General features: G+C 51.2%; 10 protein-coding genes across 10 annotated transcripts; 5 read left to right on the top strand and 5 right to left on the bottom strand.

Annotated features, from left to right (window-relative positions):
• Positions 1–768: 768 nt before the first annotated feature.
• Positions 769–1824, top strand: A1O9_01597 (uncharacterized protein; the record flags this gene model as incomplete). Its single annotated transcript, XM_013410755.1, has 1 exon — positions 769–1824. The coding sequence occupies one exon, from the start codon at positions 769–771 to the stop codon at positions 1822–1824; it is 1056 nt and encodes a 351-aa protein (XP_013266209.1).
• Positions 1825–3057: 1233 nt separating this feature from the next.
• On the bottom strand, positions 3058–3729 carry A1O9_01596 (uncharacterized protein; the record flags this gene model as incomplete). The annotated part of the gene is made up of 1 exon (XM_013410754.1): positions 3058–3729. One exon carries the CDS (start codon positions 3727–3729, stop codon positions 3058–3060), a length of 672 nt encoding a protein of 223 aa, XP_013266208.1.
• Positions 3730–4901: 1172 nt separating this feature from the next.
• A1O9_01595 (uncharacterized protein) lies at positions 4902–6366 on the bottom strand (the record flags this gene model as incomplete). The annotated part of the gene is made up of 5 exons (XM_013410753.1): positions 4902–5179; positions 5262–5829; positions 5882–6178; positions 6238–6275; positions 6330–6366. The coding sequence occupies 5 exons, from the start codon at positions 6364–6366 to the stop codon at positions 4902–4904; spliced, it is 1218 nt and encodes a 405-aa protein (XP_013266207.1).
• A 557-nt stretch (positions 6367–6923) lies between these two features.
• A1O9_01594 (uncharacterized protein) lies at positions 6924–7538 on the top strand (the record flags this gene model as incomplete). Its single annotated transcript, XM_013410752.1, has 1 exon — positions 6924–7538. One exon carries the CDS (start codon positions 6924–6926, stop codon positions 7536–7538), a length of 615 nt encoding a protein of 204 aa, XP_013266206.1.
• A 680-nt stretch (positions 7539–8218) lies between these two features.
• Positions 8219–9058, top strand: A1O9_01593 (uncharacterized protein; the record flags this gene model as incomplete). Its single annotated transcript, XM_013410751.1, has 1 exon — positions 8219–9058. One exon carries the CDS (start codon positions 8219–8221, stop codon positions 9056–9058), a length of 840 nt encoding a protein of 279 aa, XP_013266205.1.
• Positions 9059–9564: 506 nt separating this feature from the next.
• Positions 9565–10350, bottom strand: A1O9_01592 (uncharacterized protein; the record flags this gene model as incomplete). Its single annotated transcript, XM_013410750.1, has 1 exon — positions 9565–10350. One exon carries the CDS (start codon positions 10348–10350, stop codon positions 9565–9567), a length of 786 nt encoding a protein of 261 aa, XP_013266204.1.
• Positions 10351–11067: 717 nt separating this feature from the next.
• On the top strand, positions 11068–12714 carry A1O9_01591 (alcohol dehydrogenase; the record flags this gene model as incomplete). Its single annotated transcript, XM_013410749.1, has 1 exon — positions 11068–12714. One exon carries the CDS (start codon positions 11068–11070, stop codon positions 12712–12714), a length of 1647 nt encoding a protein of 548 aa, XP_013266203.1.
• A 353-nt stretch (positions 12715–13067) lies between these two features.
• Positions 13068–15223, top strand: A1O9_01590 (uncharacterized protein; the record flags this gene model as incomplete). The annotated part of the gene is made up of 5 exons (XM_013410748.1): positions 13068–13325; positions 13464–13708; positions 13815–14032; positions 14120–14274; positions 14378–15223. The coding sequence occupies 5 exons, from the start codon at positions 13068–13070 to the stop codon at positions 15221–15223; spliced, it is 1722 nt and encodes a 573-aa protein (XP_013266202.1).
• Positions 15224–15398: 175 nt separating this feature from the next.
• A1O9_01589 (uncharacterized protein) lies at positions 15399–17060 on the bottom strand (the record flags this gene model as incomplete). Its single annotated transcript, XM_013410747.1, has 1 exon — positions 15399–17060. One exon carries the CDS (start codon positions 17058–17060, stop codon positions 15399–15401), a length of 1662 nt encoding a protein of 553 aa, XP_013266201.1.
• A 320-nt stretch (positions 17061–17380) lies between these two features.
• Positions 17381–18271, bottom strand: A1O9_01588 (uncharacterized protein; the record flags this gene model as incomplete). Its single annotated transcript, XM_013410746.1, has 1 exon — positions 17381–18271. One exon carries the CDS (start codon positions 18269–18271, stop codon positions 17381–17383), a length of 891 nt encoding a protein of 296 aa, XP_013266200.1.
• Between the last annotated feature and the right edge of the window lie 235 nt (positions 18272–18506).

The raw sequence follows: 18506 nt of genomic DNA, 5'->3' as shown, positions 1-18506 counted from the left end.
AGTCCACCTCAAGACTTCGTGGCTAATGGAGATTCCCACAACAGCCCGCTTTTCACGAAACAAATGTACCACAATCTAGGCATCCACTGGGCGTCATCAATACCTGCATTTTTAGCGTTGGTGTGCACACCGGCACCATTCATCTTCCACAGATATGGAAAAGAGATCAGGTTGAAATGCAGATATGCCGCTCAGGCGTACGAATATGGCCAGATTCAACGGAATGCGCAGAAAGCTACGGAAGTGGTTGAAGGTGAATCTGCATCTAGGTCTAAGACTTTAGGGGTGACTAGCCCATAGTAAAACAGTGAATAGGACAACGAAATAATCATGGTGGTACATAGGAGTGCTGAGACGTGACGAGGCAGTCCTGATATGTGATGGGAGGCCAGGAGGTGATACCTCAGCCTTGCAGCCACCTGTAAGCACAGGGCGGCTGAGGTCTCCCCCAAGAACAGACTTTCCTTCACGCCGGATTGAATTGAGTCACATGTCACTTCTTGGCAAGGCTGAAGGCGCGTTTGGTCCCCCCATCCGTCATGCAGGCCCGCGATTTGGATAAGGTTCCCATTTTCCGTCAATCGATCACTCTTCTCCTGCATTGTATATCTCCAACACTCCTGCGCCTCCAGTCCATGGCCTCTCTCATTCGCACGGACACATAGCACTCTTACCTTTTGATCACTCTCGACTCCTCTTCCGATCTCACATCATTGCGCCTCATACTGCGCCCGCGCATCTTGCAATCTACTCTCCCCTCCCGGATCAATGGCGAGCTCTCCACCAGCCCCCTTCCCTACAAGCCTGCCGAATCCCAAGAAGAGGGCCTCGATGAGTTCACAGGTTTCTGGTCAGGGAAGAGACAAAAGACCTAAGATACATCCCCTCAGACAAACTTCATTCCCTGCTGAGCCACTCTATGGCTCTGCAGTCACGAGCGCACGATCAGAGACAGGAAGCGTCACAAACAGCCTGCTTTCAGGAGTGAGCAGCAAGGCGGCTCCAAGAGGCAGAGGTCGGCCCAGAAAGTCGGCCCAACTTAACGATGCCGATATCAAATCCGCTGCTGCGGGAGGCGCAGACAACGCAAGCCAAGTAGACGGAGATGGACGAGCAGGTGCGCGTGGGAAATCAGTGTTCAGCGCTCGATCTGGTGCTGTCGAGGGAGAAGATGATGATGAAGGTGACATTGACGGCATGCTTGAGAACATGGACGAGCAGGAGCGGAGACAGGCCGAGGAGGAAGAGACGAGGCAAGAGCAGCGTCGAGAACGACTAGCGGATACTCTCGACATGGATCAATACGCACGTTATAATCAGTGGCGCGCGCTATCATTAAACAACAGTACTATAAAGAGGCTCGTCAATTCCATCGTCTCTCAGTCTGTCACCACGGCCCCGTTACAGGCAGTCAGAATCTACGGCAAATGGTTCGTCGGTGAAATTGTCGAACGCGCGCGCGAAGTTCAGGTCGAGTTTGCCAAGGCATATGACGAAACCCGAAAGGTCGAGAGAGCGTTGCGAGAGAAAGAACTGGAGATTTTGGAAGAGAAGCAGAAGCAAGGCACAACCACAGATCCACAGTCACGACTCATTGCTAAGGACATCGAGCGACTGAAGAAAGATGCCAAAGCTTATATCCCGAATCCTCATCGAGGAGGCTTGTTGCCCGACCACCTTCGAGAGGCGCTGCGGCGCTACAAAGCAGGTGGTGAAGGTGGCGGCGTTGGCTTCCAGAGCATGAGCCACGGCTTGTTGGGTGTTCCCGGTGCAGCTGCTTGGAGAGTGGGAGATGGAAGTTCTGGGAGGCGGTTATTGAGGTGAACCTGGAAGCTCTGCTTTAGTGAGCATTGTCTTCGGCACACATGGAGAGCGTCATTATTCGATCGAATTTGATTTCGACACATAGTTAGTCTCTAACCCCAGCGATTTTACAAGGTGCTCCGCGCAATTTCCTGAACACAAATCATCAACCCTGCTTCTCTCACCCATGAACTTGAATTTGGAGGCATTGGCGCACCAAACCTTTGCGGCCTTCCGATAATGTACACAAATCTTCAGTTGTCGAAGGTTTGACGCTGCCCTATTGAGCGATATGTACAAGATTTCAAACCCATGCGCAGAAGGCTGTTGAGCAGATCAGCAGCACCGGCACAAGTCTGGAACAAGAGAACGTCGCCTATTCCTGCGATCAAAGTCCAGTCATGCTTTTGCACGTCGGGACTGATACCTAACACCCAAATTCGCTTCTACTGCCTATTCCGTTGCTTGAGCCATGCATGTTGCTTTAGCCATGATCTTGGCTCGCCATGTTTAGTGGGAACGGTCCTACAACACCTGTTTCCTTTACTGGCCAACCGACTCCCAAACAGTCGGATTTGGAACGGGAGAGCGACCGGCTAACTAGATACAGATCTTAAACTTTCCAAGATGGCATATCGAGCTCGATCTATTTGTATGCTAAATCCAACAAAGCATTGCTGCAACCGTTTCTGCTTCCTGCATTCCTGCAGTCTCAACTATTTCAAGCTCGTTTGCTCAGATTATTCTAACTGAAGGGCTCTTCAGCAGCCTTACGCACCAGAGGACCAAGCCAGGACCATTATTCCCTGTCGGCAACCTGCTCATCAAGATTGTGCAAGCAGTGGGAAGAATAAGTTCCCCAATACTGTCGCTTCTCTCAGTTTTCAGCTACGCCACGATTTTACGTGATAATTTATGTCTCAGCCTTGCTTCCTTTAGGAAGTTTCGGGTTCTGTGATCAGCTGAGTCTCTGGTATCCATGATATCTGGGAATGTTTCCACTCCTGCTATTGATCACGAGTTCGACACTGGTACGAGAGATATCAGAACTCTTAGGGCATTAGCAGCATATTCGAAAGCTCGTAAGCCCGCACAGCCTGCAAGCCGAGTCTACCAAATCCAACTCTCTCTACGTCAATAACCGATATACACCCCTCCACCGACTTGTTCTTGTCCCTCTCCGGCTGTCCAAGGTTCAACAATGGCCCTTGTGATCTCCCTCCGAAACAAGTGGGAATTGAAGATCTTTTGACTTCAAACTGTCTCGCCAAGACTCCTCCGAATCCACGCTGCGGTTTCATCAAGCTTGCTGAGAAAGGGACTGTGGCTAGCCTGGACCGATTCCACCACCACAAGTTTGCCCCCATCCGGATTTACTTGCAGCCTTGCTTCGTTTGCCTGATCTATAATCATCCTCTGAACCTCCGGAGAAAACGCCTTGTCCTCCTCGGCGATCAGGTAATATATCGGGACGATTTTCCAGCCTGCGAATGGAACCGGAGTGCGAAAGACGGAAATGACCTGCGGAATGAGCAGCGAAGAATAGTGCTCGGCCTCTTTCTGGGGAACATCATGGTAGAACAACTCGATGGGGACTGGATTTGGGTTTGGAGTCGACATTTCGACTTCCAACTTACCATCGACTGGGGATGGAACGTTCTTCACGACAATCGATGGGGGAATGTTCCCGCCGCCCCAGTCAAATCCCGACACACCTGCAGGCACGAGAAGGCTTGCCATGGGCAGAAGAGCGGAAACTCTGTTTTGGAAGCCTGCTGCGATCCGAGATTTCTTGTCTAGGTTTTCGATCGCGGCCAGGCCTGGCAGGCCGCCATGTGAATGTGTGAGGATGGCGACGTCCGTCCCTAGATGAGCCTCGAGCTCGGCGAGGATGATTTCCCGGATACTCTTGATGTCTTCCTTCATGTCGCTAGGTGGTGGCACATTAGTTCCGCGTAGTGCACAGAGGGCATTTTTACAGTGATCACTCTGTGTCCATGCGAGGGAAGTTTATCCGTCAGCGGCTGGAAATGCGCTGGTCCATGCCAGGCGCCGTGGACGGCGACGATTGTTGGCTTCGACATGAGTATGGATGAGCTTCAGTTTGATTGAGCGGATCTGGGACTGAGACTGAAACAGGCGGTGCAATATTGGGATTTACAAACTCGTGCTCCAGAGTTAAATATGTTCCGCACCATCCTCCACAGGTCTTTTTATATCATCTCCAGGGATTTTCGTACTATGTATAAACTGACATAAATATCCCTCGTATAGCATCAGCAATCGAACCGGAAATCTGACAGCATATCTGATACTATGTAATAGGTTCGAGCAAGCTCAACGCTTCGGCGCCCACACCTTGACTGCCTGTCTGCCGTCGTACAAAGAGGCAAAGTCAATACTTTCTATCGGTACAGATTGTCCTATGGACCTCCAGTATTACGCCCCGAAGAATGCCCGGGTGTCCTTGTCACGGATTGTTTCGAAATTGGGAGGTTATGTCACGGCCAACGATACATTTTGTGCACGAGTATGAATACATCTGTGCGATATGTGCATCCGGTCAATCAGGTACGCTCGGCCCCAGGGCAGCGACAGCCAAAGAGCCCATCGGTCCGATCGTGTCATGGACAAGGCTATATTGCACATGGGGCTTACGAAGTAGTAGAGACTTCCTAAATACTTAGTGCACACTGCAAGACTGGTTATACCGGGCTATATAGCGTCCGGTATGTATTCATGCCTAGGGTTCAGAATCAACTTCTTTGTAATCTCATGTTTCACAATGAACGGGCTACGTACAGGCTGGGGTTAGAGTGATGTCCTGTACGGAGTGCCTCGCCCATCACTCTCGTATGGTAGGTAGTTCGCCGGGGGGAGAGGTGCCACAAAGTTCCCGAATGGATAATCCATGCGAGCCGCTAATAAGATCTAGCATATGGACCGACCTAGGTATATATATGCATCAGGCTTGGCTTCGGCCAATGAGTCCTACGGAAGAAATACAATTCCCGCGGCCAACATGGATCAGAAGTACATAGCACTTCTCACATTCGACAGTATCCGAAGCCCGAATAATCACTAGCAATCCTTTCTCCTCACGGCTTTTGCGCGGCAGCGCCCTTGAGATTGTCAATGTCGAGAGTCGGCTTGATGCCATGCTTCATGATCGGACTGTTGAAGAAATTCGCATGGTCGTGCAAGGCATCGGTCTGAATCCTCGAGACCTCGACTTCTTCGCTACCACGAGTGATCACATCTTCATCATAGTCGTTGACCGCCTCTACGAGAGTTTTCTCTCCGTTCCTCGCGGCTATCATTGCTTTGACGAAGCGCTCGCTGTCTCGGATCGCGTTGTTCGCTCCTTGACCTCGATCTAGCGTCTCCATGTGAGTTCGTCCGCTCGGTGGAGGAAGGAAGGGATACAGATATTGGGACGTGGCGGGGGAAGAACTTACGGAACGTCATGCTGTGAGCTGCATCGCCTGACAGAGTCACTCTTCCTCCACGATTATTCCACTTCGTCGGTCTCCATATCCGGAAGGGAACGGCTTTGGCCCGAATCCCGTCTGAGATCCATTCAACAGCTGACTTGTACGGCTCGGCCCAACCGTCCATCCTCCGTTTCAGCTCATCCACCATATTCAGATCCCCTTGGTAGTCCTCTTCCCGACGCTGCCACGTTGCAAGGATGTAAAAGATCCATGTCTCGGGTTTGTCAAGGTCGGGCTTATCAAGCAGGAAAATCCCAATGTACATGGATTTTGGATGGATGCCGACGTCAACTATAGGGTGCATCATCTTGTCCATTTTCAGCGCCCTCTCAGCGGTATAGGTGAATGGGAAATTGACAAAGGTGTAAGGCAAGACACGAGCAGCGGCGGCATCTCCCAACAGCCAAGGCCGTACCCATGAGCCACCACCATCCGCGCCAACAAGCACTGACCCAGCTTCAGAGGTTCCATCATGGAAGTGGGCAACAACCCCGTCCGGTGTCACTTCGATATTGGTAAGGGCTTTTCCATACTAATCAAAGACAGTGAGGATGACGCTTTGGGCACAAACAACCAATACTGACCTTGACGTTGACTCCTTCCGACCAGATCTTCCTCGTTTTTTGGATGTTGAGCCTTCTCACTCTCGGGAAAGGTGGCTCTACCATGGTCTGCCCGGTGGCGCCATCACGAATGATCACACTCTCACAGCCGGCTTCTTTGGAGTCCAGCTTCGGATCTGGTTGGCACTCTGGTAGTCGTTCGTACAATTCGGATGGCAGTAATTCTTCCAGGTAAGGATGGCTCCACGCAATTGTGACCCCCCAGTTTCTATCTCGCGGCGCACTCTCCTTGTCAACCACGACATAATCGATTCCGTTCTACTCATGATATCAGTCAGTGGAAGGCACCGTTTGTATGCGATTCTTTGCTGCTGTACCTTTTTCAATCCCTGCGCAATTGCCAGCCCCGAGAGACCTGAAATTCCAGAGTTAGTGTGCTTTCTCTGGAAAAAGGGTTTGGCACGAGTACCCGCTCCAACAACAATTGCACGCAGTGGCTGAGTCATTCTTATCGCTGGATAAAATAAGTTTTTGTTCCGGGGTGATCAGATATGAAGTGCAGGGGCAGCCCCTTCGCCCGGAGGAAGGGTCTTGAAATATGGACGGTAAGCTCAGCAAGGACTACACGTGGTCGATCCAGCGCGATACCTGAAGCACAAATGTGACATGTACCAAGTTACAGTGCTAGGTGAAAACGTGTCATGATGGTAAGACGTGTCACACCGAAATCAATTCATCTGGACAAACCCAATGGGGCCGGTAGTGCCTCATTACGGTTCAGCTCGCTCGTTTGTTTTTGGCTCCGCGCGGGGGCGTGGTGGGGGATTATATTCACCAAGGAACCCTACTCGGGAACCAACGATGAGTTACGATTCATGGTTGGCTGGTGATCTACAGGAACTGACAGGGACTGATAATTATCTCTGGCTAGTGATACATACCATCGGGCCTTCTATCCCACTACTGATCAACGAGCTCGCATTCATGCCCATTCAACTATATCCTGCAGTAGCTGGCACAATCACAACAAAATTCAAGTCGCCAATATAGACAGCACCCTGTAATGGCGATCGTCGAGCTGGCTGCATGCCAATTGAAGGGTGGCATCACCGCGTCCGACTCAGAACTGCTGAAGAATCTAAAAGAGGTAAAACGGGTGATCGAGGCATACAGCGGCCTAACTACATTATTCTTCGAGTTGGTCGACGACCCAACGGTGATGTTTGTCGTGGGCGCATGGGACAGCAAAGAAACACACGAAAAGGGATTTGACGGATCTCCACAGCAAGGCGAGATCCTAGAATTGATCAAGGATCAGCTGGGGATTACTTGGATGCATTACATGGATGTTGAGCTGGGCGATATCCCGGTCCGTTCGCCAGTTCTTGCGATTGTAAAGGCAACTCTGCCCAAGCATGTCGACCGTGAGGGATTTGTCTCGAGCATGCAAGCAGCGACAGAGGATGTGGACGGTGGGCCATACGGAGCCATTGGGGCATGGAACATTCGCAAAGACAAGCACGAACCGGATGTAAGGGTCCATTTCAGCGGATGGCGCTCGGTCGAGGAGGCTACAGACGGACTGGCAAATATCATCACTGTTGCGGGTGCTCGTCCTCTCCAGACGCATCCAACGAACTTGTTCTTCTTTCTCACGAAACCCGTCAACTTGGACTGAGCGTGTTAGGCCCAATATTTGGCCATACAACCAAGATTCTGGAACAGGAATACCCCTGGCACCCACCTGGCCACTGCTGGTCGATGACAACTTGGATCAATGAACATCATCTGAATACACGCGATATTCCCCATCGCTGGTGAGAAAGACAAGGGTTCGAGTAGTCCTAGCTTCAGCCTTGCTGACCATAATGATACAAGGTACTTCTATCCATGCTTACCCCTCTACTTTGCCCAAGGGCCCCGCCACAGTGTCCTTTTCTTCCAGTCGTAGGACACAAGGGATGTCTAGCCACGAGGCACTGCTAACTCATGCCGTGCCTTGTACCTCCGGACTACCTCGCATTGAGGGGTATTTGATTATCTAGTTGAAACCTATGTCAATCAAGTGCTGCCCCACGAACCCACCAACAACACCCACCATGATCTGTCATATCTGCCACTAAAGTCGGATCGGGCTTTTGAGACCCCCGCGCCGACGCCGTGAGTTTAACTGTACGACGTAGACCCGGTGACCAAGGCAAAGTGCCGGTCATCCAAGGGATTCTCAGTGTGACATAGAGAGAGGTCGCTATTGATAGGCGAGCTTGGATTGAGTCTTCCTCAGTACCGTCCATCATTATCGCTATTGCTTGCCCTCGCAAAACAGAACTACTTGAGATCAACTAGAATCTCAGAAGAATGTCGGGAGATGAGAAGGTTCAAACCGTCCTACGGGATCTCATCTATGCCAACCATATCCTCCACTACCATGGGGTGGTCGACGCATACGGTCATGTATCAGTCCGCCACCCCAATGACCCATCCGTCTACCTGATGTGCGGCTACATGCCTCCAGCATTGGTCGCAAGTCCCTCTGACCTGATTTACTACAATGTCAAGGACTCATCAACTGTCGACCCGGACTCCCCCAAGGGATATTCTGAGCGGTTCATTCATGGCGAACTCTTCAGGCGCTTCCCATCGATCAACTGCGTCATTCATTCGCACGCCGAAGAAGTCCTTCCCTACGTCGTCACGGGCGTGAAATTGAAGTCCGTATATCACATGTCGGGATTCTTGGGCCGTGAAGGTGTGCCGGTGTTCGACATCGATCCCTTGTACGAGGAGGGCGACCAACGAGATATGCTGGTCAACAACGCGCGTTTGGGAGAAGGGTTGGCCACCAACTTTGCCAAGGACCCTGCTGCTACAGAACCCGACGAGACAGTGGTGCTGATGAGAAGGCACGGGTTCACCTGCGTGGGAAGGGACATCGTGACCGCGGTGTATCGGGCCATCTACACACGGATCAACGCCGAGGCGCAGACCAAGGCAATGGCGATCGCCAAGCATAACCCGGATCCTCAGGGACAGCTTGCGTATGGAGATGGGTTTGAGGCAATCACTGAGGGACAGGTGAAGGGAACCAAGGTTATGTGTGAGAAGTTCCAAGATAAGCCGTGGAGGCTTTGGGTGAGAGAAGTCGAGAGAAATCCGCTATATGAGAACAGCTTGGGCCCCAAGCAAGATATCTCGTGATGGTTTTAGGATGAAGGAAGTTTATTCGAGCGAGAGATAGTAAGCTAGTAGCATGAGCTTTAACGTATGGTTGCGTACGTTTTGCTTGTTGCAATGATATTCGCCCGTGCGGTACTCAATTCTCTTAAAGTATTTCGTGAAGTGTTGGCTTCTCAAACCCTCGGCGGATAACTCGAGCGAGGGTGATGGGAATTCTGTACGAGAATACAATGTAGTTTAGGCTAGAAGGAGGATCGTATATGATTATCGAAAACTGGGAGAATATTGTTTGAATGAGAAATCTCAGGCGGATAACATTATTCTCGACCTGTACAGGGGTCAATTTCGCTCGTAGCAATCACATTTATCTATGTTGTACTTGATTCCCTGCATTCTCTGAACCGTTCGCTGCCTAGACCATTTACTAACTAGTAATTCGCATCGCTCGTTCCAGCATGCAAGTCAAATTGGAAACGCCATCCCCAAACACAACCCAACAACTTTGCGCAAATATCGGCGTCCAGAATTTACACCTCCACTCCAGCAATATGGGCAATGCCGGCCTTGACAATTTGCTCAATCACGTCAACCTCTGCTTGAGTTCTCGGCGCATACACCATGGTCCAACCCTTGTCAATGAAAACAAGAGGAAATCTCTCTCCATAGCCCTTCTCCACCACTGTCCTTGCATCCCGTTGCGTAAGCCAAACATGCAAAGAGCCCTCAGCAGGGTGAGCATGCGCAATCTCCGTGCCTAGCATCTTATTGCCTTTGGTCTTTGCGTCGACCGTGGGCAACGACTCTTTGGCGTAGATGGCATCAGTTGACCCACCCTCGGTCTTGCTTGGGCGCAGCTCCAGGATGCCGGGATACTTGGCAGCAAAGTCTTTCATGAGCTTCGCCACGCGATCCTGGACTCCCGGATCAACCGTGCATTTCGGGTAAGGAACCTGTCGCTGAGGCATTGTGCGAGCCATCATTTTCGGCCTGTCGCCTTCTCGGGGTTCGATCTTGGCGGCGTCGAGGTATGCCGGGCCGCTGGTTGACAAGGGCGTTGGATCAGTCAGATTGTCCTTGCCGAACAGGAGCAAGCGGTTGAATCGGATCTTGGTCATTCGCCAGTATCCAGCCCATGTTGGCGGTGTGCCTCCCGTACCGAAGGACTTCCAAGCATGGAAGTCGCTGATGACCCAGAGAAGTGACAGGCTGAGCGCGACTGTGGTTGTGGCTGCGACAGCTGCCCGTGGTCGTCGTGCGAACTGCTCCAGGACGTTCTGATATTGAGTGTTTAGAGTTTGTGTGAATTGAGACATCTTCACGTTGACACTTGATCAACGTGCAATACGACAGTGGATTCGGTGGAGCGTGCTGAACGACAGTATTTGAACAAATTAAGTCGGATATCGCGAAGTCGTGGTATTCAGGTTGACAAGAACGTGGTTGAAATTGGCAGTTCGCTTTATACGGGCCAGAACTTTGTGGAGCGCTCCTTGTCGCCTATTCCCCAGGTATCTTAAGTCGCCAATACTCGGTCCTTCGGCGCCACGCGGACCACCAATTAGGGGGTTGGAGCCTCCTTGGGCTTGCCCGGAATTACTTTTGTGCAGCCTACGAGTAAATTACGTGTAACTCGGTATTCTGTGCCCCGTCTAATCGGCCCAAACATTCGCCGCTTTAAATCAAGTTCGGCCCCTCTTCCGCTGCGATCAAACCAGCATCGGATGATGGAGTCGAAGTCCTGGGTGTCGGGAGTAGACCGAGACCTTCCCAAATTGCAGTTCTACCAGGAGCAATGTGCGTGATAAGGCTGCTGGTCTGACTCACTCCTCGCATTCATGTCACGTGCCATGAATCATGGCCTCCGGAAGTTCTTCCACTTCCGACATTTCTCCGTCAATTCTCCGTAGAGCAACTCTTGAGACCAGGTGCATTCTTAAAATGATGTGACCACTTCTAGCCTTTCTCGGTGCACCACCTGCTCGACTTGCCTTCACTTTCGTGGCCATTGCTTGCTCTGCAATAGCCTTGCGATGTCCAACCCCGCTCCTAAAGCCCTGGCGCGGGCGCTGCGCCAGGCCAGAAAGCCTTCGATTCCTCATTGCAGACCTGTTCAATGCATTCGACCGCTATGTGAACCCGTACGCTCCTTTTCCACAACACGTCGGCGGCGAGAAGACACAAGTGAGCCTGGGCACAAGGTCAAATATACTACGGATATGTATCCCACACTGAAACGAGATCCAAGATTCTCAGAAATCACTCCGGAGCATATTCAGTTTTTCAAGTCCGCCATTGGAGATGAGGCTGTGATTGATGGCGTTACAAAAGATGCCGCCGACGACATAGAGGCCTTCAACAGCGATTGGATGCGCAAGTACAGAGGCCATACAAAGCTTGTCCTCAGACCAAAGACCACCGACGAAGTCAGCAAGATTCTGAAATACTGCAATAAGAACAAGTTGGCAGTCGTACCACAAGGTGGGAATTCTGGTCTGGTGGGAGGAAGCGTTCCTGTCTTCGATGAGATTGTGGTGTCTCTTTCTCGCATGAACCAGATAAGAAGCTTCGATGACATCAGCGGAATCCTCGTGGTTGATGGAGGCGTCATCCTCGAGGTCGCCGACAATTTTCTGGCCGAGCATAATCATCTCTTCCCTCTGGACCTAGGCGCAAAAGGATCATGCCAAATTGGCGGTAATGTCGCTACCAATGCCGGTGGTCTGCGATTATTACGATATGGATCACTTCATGGTAACGTCCTAGGTCTCGAAGCTGTTTTGCCCGACGGCACTATTGTGGATGACTTGGGCAAGTTGCGGAAGAATAACACAGGCTATGACCTCAAGCAGTTATTTATCGGCGGCGAAGGGACCATAGGTATCATTACTGGAGTATCCGTTTTCTGCCCGCAACGATCCAAAGCTGTCAACGTAGCGTACTTTGGTCTTCCGTCATTCGAGCATGTTCAAAAGGCTTTCAGGGAAGCGAAGATTCAACTCGGTGAGATTTTGTCAGCTTTCGAATTGATGGACGGTCAAAGCCAGGGTTTCGTTCACAAAGTGACTGGAAACAAGAAGCCTCTGGAAGGTGATCATCCTTTCTACGTTTTAATAGAAACGAGCGGTTCTAATGCGGAGCACGACAACGAGAAACTTGAACAATTTCTGGAGCACGTTATGGGTGAAGAAATTGTCTCTGATGGCGTGCTAGCTCAGGACGAAACCCAAGTGAGATCTCTCTGGGGATGGCGCGAAGGCATTACCGAAGCTATTGGCCATTTTGGCGGCACATATAAATATGATGTGTCAATACCCATCCAAGACCTGTACAAATTGGTCGAAGAAACGAGAGAACGCCTAAATTCCAAAGGCCTGGTTGGCGATGACGAGTCATATCCGGCTATTGGAGTGGTCGGATATGGTCATATGGGTGACTCAAATTTACATCTCAACGTACCCGTGCGCAGATACACCAAAGAGGTCGAAGAAGCGATAGAACCCTGGGTCTATGAATGGATCCAGAAACGAAGCGGCAGCATCAGTGCTGAACACGGGCTGGGTATCGCAAAGAAGAAATATATCGGGTATAGTCGAAGCGAGAACATGATCAAGCTGATGAAACAGATCAAGGATTTATACGATCCGCAGGGGATTATGAACCCTTATAAATACATATAGATAGAAGAACACAACGTATCTTCTCATGACCCTTATCAGCTGATTGTGATTCTCAAGTCTCCGCAGGTCTCATTACCTCTCATGCGGGGAAAGCATCGTTCAAGCTACTGTATTTGCCCGAGGCAAATCCTCGAAACCACTTCTCCAACTTAGAGGAGGCTGGATCCCTGTAACACGATATACAAGCGCGACGACATCATCGTTCCCGACTACTTATTGACGACAAATGGAGTTACGCAGTACAAATTCTCCAAGTATCCCATGATAAAGATTGTCCTTCAATCATACAATTCCAACCTGTGTTAAATTTCTTCAACAACTACTATATATACATACATATAGCACAATACACAATGGTCTCCGCATCTCGACTGGAAGAGATATGCATTCCGGTCGCGCCACACGCGGCATACCACAAGAGAAAACTGCGGGTTGCGACGATCGGCGCAGGCTTCTCAGGTTTGATATTCGCGCACAAGATCCAGCATGAGCAGCCTGAGCTACAGGAATTCATCGACCACGTTATTTTTGAGGCAAACGATGATATCGGCGGGACCTGGAAAGTCAACACTTACCCGGGCGTCCAGTGTGATGTCCCGGCTCATATTTATGTAAGAGTGAAACGGCAAACTCCTCTAGCTGGCATGTCAATTTCTTGTGGTTTGGGAAAACTAAGGTTTTCTGGTGGTTCGTTTAATGTAACGGTGAAGGAGCTTGATGAATCTCGTCGCTGATAGACATACGCACAGGCATTTCCATTCGATCCGAATCCCAACTGGTCAAAATTCTATGCCGATGGAGACGAAATTCTGGAATATATGCAGCGCATTGCGCATAAGTGGAATCTGAAACGTGACATCCAGTTCAATTCTCGAGTTGTTGGTCTGGAGTGGCTCGAAGATAGGGGCAAATGGAAGGTCCGGGTGAGGCAGAACGAAGACCGGGAGAGAGATGAGCTGTTTGATGTCTTGGTTTCTGCTCAGGGATTCTTGAGGTGAGTTGAACCTGCCATTCCCGCCCCCGATGTTCCGACAATCACATGGATATGTGCCTTGGGATTACATGGTACATGGAGTCATGGTCTGACCTCGACATCAAAGTCAATGGAAATGGCCGTCAATCCCGGGCCTCCACACCTTCAAAGGCCATAAAGTCCACTCCGCCTCCTGGGATCACAGTTACGACTATAGCCACAAACGCATTGCTGTGATCGGGAACGGCTCCTCGGGAATTCAGATCCTACCGCAGATGGCCAAGCTAGATGGCACTACGGTAGTTTCCTTTCAGCGAGGTCCAACCTGGATTACGCAGTCGCTGGGTGAAGTCCTTGCTGGAAATTCAGGGAACCCAGACCCATCTGATGAAGCCGTCAATGGAGTCGAGACTGAGAATGGCAGTGTTGGAGTCGATATGGCAGATATTAGTCAGAGCGATGAGGAAGTCGGAAGTAATTTCAACCCTAGGTATACGACAAGAGATAAGAGGAAGTTCAGGGATAAGGAGAAACATCGTCAGTATCGCAAAATGCTGCAGCAAGGTATGAATAAGGGGTTTAGAATTGTGAGTATCTCACCGCTACTTCGCCTTTAATCTAGCTTTTTCGCCGCCGATGAGTGCCTGAGTGCCTGACCTTGCTGACTGCGTGTCTGTTTTGTCGAAACAGTTCAAGAAAGGATCACAGCAGAACGCCAACTCGACGAAAGTGACAATCTCACGCATGCGAACGGCACTCGATCAAAACCAAGAACTATGCGAAAAGCTCATACCGAACTGGACACTAGGCTGCCGGCGCCTCACTCCCGGCGAGGGGTATCTGGAGTCTTTCCTGCTTCCAACGGTAACGCTAGAGACATCGCCAATCACCCACATCACCGAGACCGGCATCTCGACGGAGTCACAGCAGCACCACTTCGTCGACGTGATCGTGTGCGCGACAGGCTTCGACGTCTCCCACGTGCCGCACTACGCCGTAACCGGCCGCGACGGGATGACCCTGGCGCAAAAATGGTCGTCCGAACCCGAAAGCTATCTCAGCGTAGCATGCCCGGACTTCCCAAACTACTTCATCTTCACGGGGCCCAACGCGACCGTCGGGCACGGCACGCTGATCACCTCCATGACCTGGACGGCCGACTACATCCTGCGCTGGATCCGCAAGATCGCATCCGAAGACATCCACTCCGTGGCGCCGAGGCAGGACGCCACGGACGAGTTCGTGCGCTACGCCGACGAGATCCACAAGGGCTTGACCTGGACCGGCGGCTGTAAGTCCTGGTATAAGAACCACCGTGTCGATGGCCGCGTCACCGCCACCTGGGCGGGAAGTGCGCTGTTGTATAGAGAGGTCATCACGGCGGAGCTGCGGGCGGAGGATTTTGAGATTCGCTACCGGAGTCGGAACCGCTGGAAGGGCGTGCTGGGCAATGGGTTCACGGAGTTGGAGGAACGTGCGGAAAGAGCCGAGACAGAGGCGAAGGGGGAGGTCGTTGATTTGGCTTTTTACCTGTGACGGCGGAGTCGCCAAGCGTGGGTGGGAGAAACGGGCAATATTCGGCCAGTACTGTTGCTTGAATATCGTGATACTTCTTGTCATGCACACGTGAGCGCCCGGTTCTTAGATCTAGGGGGAAGAAAGATCAGAAGATTGCTTGAGCATAGACTTTGGATATGTCGTAGATGATGGTCTACCAGCTCCTATCCTTGCCCTTGCCCTTGTCTCTGTCTTTGCGCTTTTCCAGCTTGATGTCGCGTTCCCTCTCCCGGGGATCTATCACCACGAGCTCCTCTTCGTTCTTCCTCTTCCAGGTCAGATCTTTCCCCAACCTGTCCTTCGCGAATGATAATGTATGGCTCATCCATGGCTCATCATCATCCGCGTCTTCATCCGCATTCTCTCCTGTCTCATCCCACCGCGAGCATGACTGGCAGTTGGCGATGAAATGCAGGTCACAGAGCGTGGCTTCTTCATCATCTTCTGGCGGCGGTTCCGCCTTGGCCAGGGTTGGGCCTTGCTTCTGCTGTCCGTTGGTTCTGGTTCTGCGGTCAGCTGTCCCGTTGGTGCTGGTGGCTTCCAGTCGTGCCTTGAATGCATTGAGCATCTTTAATGCATTCGCATCCTCCTTTGGGTTGTTCTCTCCGGGGCGGGGGCGCTTGCGGCCCCGTGTGCTTGTTGCAGGAATGAGAGATTCTAGCGCTGATTTTTTATGGTTTGATTCCTGGTTAGTCGTAGCAACATTCCGCCGCATTGACGCTTTGAGGGCGTCGATCTCGGCTTGTAGTGTGGAGGCTTTGGATGTTGTAGGTGTTTCGTCCGTTGAGGGTGAACGAGACGGGGACTCAGGGTTGCGTAATGGTAATTGAGTAGTTGGGTCATGGAAAGAAGGTTTTCGCCGCTGGACTGGCGATGGGGATTTAGCAGGTGGCTGAGGACTTGCTTTGCGTTTCCGTGGAATTGTCTCTGTTGGAGAGGGCGACCTTGGTCTCTTCTTCTCAGCCAGTGGTTGAATTTTCGCAACGACATTTGGTTTTGTATTTGCCTCAGGTTCTTGATCGCGTCCATCGTCAATTAGAGCAGGATTGAACTTGGCCTTCTTTGGCCGTACTGCAACGCTAGCACCGTCATCATCACCGTCGTCCCCTCCAAAGCTGAGTAAGCTCTTCCCACCCTTCTTCTTCGGTACCTTCTTCTTGCTAGGAGCTTCGACGACACGCTGAGCGATTTTGTCTCTCTTTCGCATGTTTTGCCATGCGTCACCTTTGGGCATTTCGATGACCTCCGCCCTCAGAATCTTCTCAGGATACATGGGCCGCTCCGTGCCCTCGACTAGCTCGCCATCGGCGATCTTGACAATGTTGTATATGCCATCCCCCTCCACACGACCGAACATTGTACAATTGCCATCCAGCTGCGCCCTGCAGTCTGCCAGGGTGATGAAGAACTGCGTACCGTAGCCACCACCGGGGCCAGTGCCTTTTGCCATTCCCACCAAGCCCCGGCGGTTGAACTTCAACCGGCTGTGTACCTCGTCGCCAAACCTGATTTTCTCATCTTTTTCCCGTCCAAGCAGCCTCGCCCAGTCATCGTCGTAGCGCTCGAATTCTCGGTCCTCGTATATATTCTGGCCGCCCTCACCCGTTCCCGTCGGATCGCCCGTCTGGATCACGAAGCCCGGCGAGACGCGGTGGAAGATGTTGTTGGTATAGTCCTCATCGAGCACATGTTGGAGGAAGTTCCGGCAAGTCAGGGGCGTCTGATTTGCAAATAGAGATATCGTTAGAGGGCCTGCACTAGTATGGAGGAGAACCAAAGCAGTCGCCGGAGGTTCAGTCGTGTAATGAGACGACATGGCGCGGAAAACGTTGCTATTTTAGCATTATGAAGGTTTCTAGTCACTCTTAGATTGATCGTACTCTTTAGGTCGAACAAAGCTTTCCTAGGTTGCCCTCAGACAGTAGATTTCGTCGGCTCTATCTGCAGACAAAAGTTTGGTGAAGTTGTGCATGGCATCACGTGACAATGCCGCTCCCATTACGGTGGAGCAATTGGGACTTTTGAATCACGCGTCAAGCTCCATCAGATGCGCGATATTTGAAGTATACCGCTTCTCTCTTCTTGTACCTGACAATTGATGCTGTTGTGCTATACGAACGCAATCCTACTGTACATCTATTCACTGGTCATTGAGTCATTAGCAATCGTACTTGAACCACCACCCTCTATCTCGCTCAATACCTTAGTGCCCACAACAGTACTTTGACCGTTCAGATAAATTTCCACCACCAACTGAAGTCCAGCGAATGGTGCATAAGAGTATTCCTGACCTCTCACATTCTCGCCGTTATAGAACAGAGTTCGCTCTTGGCCAGTGAAAGTCATGTCGTGCCAGTATGATCCGACCACCACCTCTGTGTACACTGTCCCGTCATTGTGCAGAGACTGGTCGACGATATCTCCAAACGGCGTCAAAATGCGGTTGGTGTGAGTGTTGCCACTGTAGTCGTTGATCGAGTACAAGATCCCCTCATCGAGGTCGAAACTACGAGCTCTTAGGTCATTTGCCGCTGCCTGGCTTCCTCCGCCGAGCGTGCTGTTCACAATATCCCCTAAGCCTTGCCCCAGAGTGACCAGGATTGGATTCATATCAATCGAGCTGAGAGTGTCGTTGATCATCAGAACGAGGTTCTCCAGCCTCGCTTCTAATTCAACCTTTGCCGATACATTTTGAATTGTCAGCTGAACTCGATTAATGCTCAGGTCGACGCCAGCGTTGAACTGGAGAAGTGAAAGTACTTGTGCATCAATATTGATTTTGGCGGTCAAGTTTTTCACCGTTAGATCGATTTCTCCGACAAAAACACTGGCATTGAGGAATACGTCCGGAAGAGTCAGTGGGTCGGTGGGTGAGGTGTCGGTATTTGCGGTCTCGTAGGAAGCAGACTCGCCGTCGCCGGTTACTGCGAGTGTGTACCCCGTGTAGCCGTCACCATCGGAAATGATTTGTGCGTTGACAAAGGCAAACGATGCGAACAGTAGCGAAATGCAGCGGAAAGCCACCATTTTGAGATCTGACGGTTGATCTTTGGCTTGTCCGGGGGGCACCAAAAGAAAGATGCGGCCTCAAGAACGATTGAGATGAAGAAAGCGGTATCTCAATCTATGGAGTTGAACAAATTGAAGTGGGCAATGTGGGCTTCTCTGCAGTCCCAGAAATGTTTATCCTGCCCTGCTTGATTTCACCGGAAGGTATCGCTTGGATCAACCATGGAAAAATGAGTTTCCCCCCGGCAGTTGA

This window comes from Exophiala aquamarina, assembly GCF_000709125.1.
Source record: "Exophiala aquamarina CBS 119918 chromosome Unknown aczIA-supercont1.1, whole genome shotgun sequence".
Classification (NCBI taxonomy): Eukaryota; Fungi; Ascomycota; class Eurotiomycetes; order Chaetothyriales; family Herpotrichiellaceae; genus Exophiala; species Exophiala aquamarina.
Note: the sequence above shows the minus strand (reverse complement) of the source record. Positions and strands in the feature narration are given on the sequence as shown.